The 3,694-nt window shown below is 35.1% G+C and overlaps 1 protein-coding gene across 1 annotated transcript; it reads right to left on the reverse strand.

The window, feature by feature from the left end:
- Positions 1 to 1,453: 1,453 nt before the first annotated feature.
- Positions 1,454 to 3,309, reverse strand: LOC134824956 (zinc finger protein 271-like). The gene has a single exon (XM_063836983.1). The coding sequence runs from the start codon at positions 3,307 to 3,309 to the stop codon at positions 2,356 to 2,358; it is 954 nt and encodes a 317-aa protein (XP_063693053.1). The 3' UTR covers positions 1,454 to 2,355.
- Positions 3,310 to 3,694: the final 385 nt, after the last annotated feature.

Raw genomic sequence — 3,694 nt, forward strand, 5'->3', positions numbered from 1 at the left:
ACAATGTATTAAGATCATTTCAAAAACTTCTACAGTTTTTCGACCCAATGAGTTCATCTTCTATCATGAATTTTCTGGTGTCTAAGTAGATTTGATTTATAAGCTGCTGCATACGAACAATCTGAACATTTAAATGGTTTTTCTCCGGAGTGAGACATCATAATATGTACTTTGAGTAGGGATTTCCGAGCTGCTGTATAGAAACAATCTGAGCATTTGAACGGTTTCTCCTCGGAGAGCAAGTGAGTTCTCATATGTCTTTTTAGGTCTGATTTCTTAGCTGTTGCGTACGAACAATTTGAACATTTAAATGGTTTGTCCCCAGAGTGAGTCATCATATGATATTTGAGGCGTGATTTCTGAACTGCTGTATACGAACAATCTGAACATTTGAATGATTTATCCCCGGACGCGGAGGGAGTCTTCAGATATTCTTCGAGGGTTGATTTCAAACCTGCTGCATACGGAAAATCTGGACATTTGAATGATTTATCACCGGAGTGAGTCTTCAGATGTTCTTCGAGGGTTGATTTCAAACCTGCTGCATACGGACAATTTGAACATTTGAATGATTTTTCTCCTGAGTGAGTACTCAGAATATGTCTGTTAAGGTTTGATTTCAGACATGCTGCATACGAACAATCTGGACATTTAAATGGTTTCTCTCCGGAGAAAGTCTTCACATGTTTTTTGAGGTTTGATTTTAACTGCTTTTCACTAGCAAGAATATCTTCAGGAGAATTGGGAATCTCCTGAGAAACAGTAGAATTGTCTGATTTATTACTTATCCCATATCCTGTATTATCACTGTCATTTTGAAATTCAGCACATAGTGGTCTTTTTCGTTTGCTAGAATTATTAAAATGATCATTGATATGCTTAATAAAACTGTCCTCCTCCAAAAATTTTTGCCCACAAACTGAGCAGAGAAAACCTCCAGCCTCTCCATTGAATTCACTCATCTCAGTTTTTACTTCTGATTTAAGAACATCACATTTATTTTTAACAAAACAACCATCCTGTTCTGTAACATGAACATTTTCATGAACAGAACCTCCAGCAAACTCATGTAACAAACTGTGCTCCTCATCTTGTACTCGTAGGTCAGGCTTATAATGACGTTCCCTGATATGTTCAAGGAAATACTTCTCGTAGAAAAGTTGTTCACCACATGCTGGACACAGAAAACCTCCAGTTTTGCTTCTCAAATCCTCTTCTTCGGTCTTCACTTCGGTCTTTATGTGAGAACATGACATCTAAAGAGTATTCTGGATTAATTAATTAATACACTCAGGTTGAACTGGAAATCAGTAATAATTCAGGAGTGCAGTGTATCAATCATAATTTTAGTATTATACAATGTTTTATATGATCAAGTTTCAATGGTTGCATTATAATATAGTAAATCAGACAATTGGAGAAATGGAAACTACTTGTAATTGAATTTTCATTATTGAGTATTGCTACTAAAAAACAATTATACAAATATATAAATCTTCAATAAGAAAGAGTTATATACCATGATTCAAACAGGACAATAATATGTAGATATAAGTTGATCTATTTAAGATCCTTAATACAGTAAAAGCTGGCAGATTTTTCATTCTGATACTCATTATAAATCATATTATGGCGAGTAAGGTACATCAAAACTAGTAACTTTTGATGATCATGGAGAGCAAAGTACATAAAAATGGTAACTTTTGGTGACCCATGCGAATAAGGTACATTAAAAAATCGTTACTTTTGGTCAACATGGAGAGTAAGGTACAACAAAAATGGTAACATTTAGTGAACATGACAAGTAAGTACATCAAAAGTAGTAACTTTTGGTGATCATGGCGAGTAAGGTCATCAAAAGTAGTAACTTTTGGTGATCATAGCGAGTAAGGTACATCGACACAACTGAGCTCTCGGAATGTCGTATAGTACCAGAATACACATTTAATATTTCAATTTGATATTTCGAAAGCAAAACATTCAAATCGTGAAAAATGGCGAAAAATGGCGAAAGATTTTTATGGTGAATCGAGTTTTCAAATCGTAACATTTCACCATTTTTCAACATTGGAAACCCCCAAATATTCATACTCATTATTAATCATATGGTATAATAGATTTAAACAAAGATATCGAAAAGAACCTTCAAAACCGAAGTACAACTAAAGAACTGATGTGACATTCAAATAGTTTTTCGCCGAAATATGTGTTCACTGAGGTTTAACAAGACTACTTCGATTAGGTGTGCAGAATGAACTTTGCTGGTGTTCAAAAAGATGCGACTACGTATAAGTTTTCCAAAAAATTGTAAGTTTTTGGCCGAAATGAGTTATTTCTAGTTTCTAAAGTGAATATTCACTCTAGATTGGAAGGGTGATATGATTTATAATCACACAAACTGCAAGAATAAGGTTTCTCCCTGGTGTGTGTCAGTTTGTGACGAGCAAGATCGCCCGACTGATTTGATTTATAATCACACAAACTACAAGAATGAGGTTTCTCCCCAGTGTGTGTCCGTTTGTGACGAGCAAGAGTGCTGGATCGACTCGCTTTATAATCACACAAACTGCAGGAATAAGGTTTCTCCCCGGTGTGTGTCAGTTTGTGAGAAGCAAGAGTGCTCGATTGATTTGATTTGTAATCACACAAACTGCAAGAATAACGTTTCTCCCTGGTGTGTGTCAGTTTGTGACGAGCAAGAGAGCTCGATTGATTTGATTTATAATCACACAAACTGCAAGAATAGGGTTTCTCCCCAGTGTGTGTCCGTTTGTGAGAAGCAAGATGGCTCGATCGACTTGCTTTGTAATCACACAAACTGCAAGAATATGTTTTCTCTCTGGTGTGTTTTTGTTTCTGTTTTTTCAACTTCTGTTTAGTCCCAGACGGAAAGGTTTCTCCAATAGATAGAGTTTCAGCCTGAATACCACAATCAGACTCAGTAGGTATAGGAAAATAAGAAGACTTTCTTTTCGCAGGTATTACATTCGATGGTGTTAGCGCAAGATTACAGTTATTACACCAAAGTTCTTTATAGTCCAAAGGTTCATCATTAGGCGGTACATCACGGAAAATCCTGACATCCTCAATCTTTACAACTTCACCTACTTGGTTGAAGTGTTCTGAACTAGCTTCAAGCTGATTACACAGCACGGCTTCAGCTTTCAGATTGTTACTTCCGTCGTCTTCCTCACATTTACAATTGCATACTGATGATGACCAGGTTGAAGTAGTGTTAACTTGTTGGTCGTCTGTCATCTCTTCTTTGATATCAATCCCCTCAAACCTTTCTGTTTTTAGAAGTGACATTCCTGATAAAAATGTTTGCATATCAATGTTCTTTACGTCTTAAGCGAACAGAATTAAAAATAACAAGATTATTTACTATAATTTGTAACGACTCAATCATGAAAAATACCAAATAAATTATATATTCAAATTTGATTGAGCAATAAACCAAAAAGAGTACACTCTAAAGTTTGCAATATCGGTCAAATATTTGTTTGTGATAACCAACAAGATTTTGGAAGTTATCGACAATAATTGAAATTATCAGCGATAAAATGAAGTGAAACTGCTTGTGCTGATTTAAATAAGGATTTTCTTCCTTTTTCATACAATTCATTGGTTGCAAGATTTTACAACATTGTCTAATTTAGGTTGACTAAGTTAATAACTAAGTCAATAAAAGTTA

This window comes from Bolinopsis microptera, chromosome 13, assembly GCF_026151205.1.
Source record: "Bolinopsis microptera isolate Bmic1 chromosome 13, MBARI_Bmic_1.0, whole genome shotgun sequence".
In the NCBI taxonomy this organism is placed as follows: domain Eukaryota; kingdom Metazoa; phylum Ctenophora; class Tentaculata; order Lobata; family Bolinopsidae; genus Bolinopsis; species Bolinopsis microptera.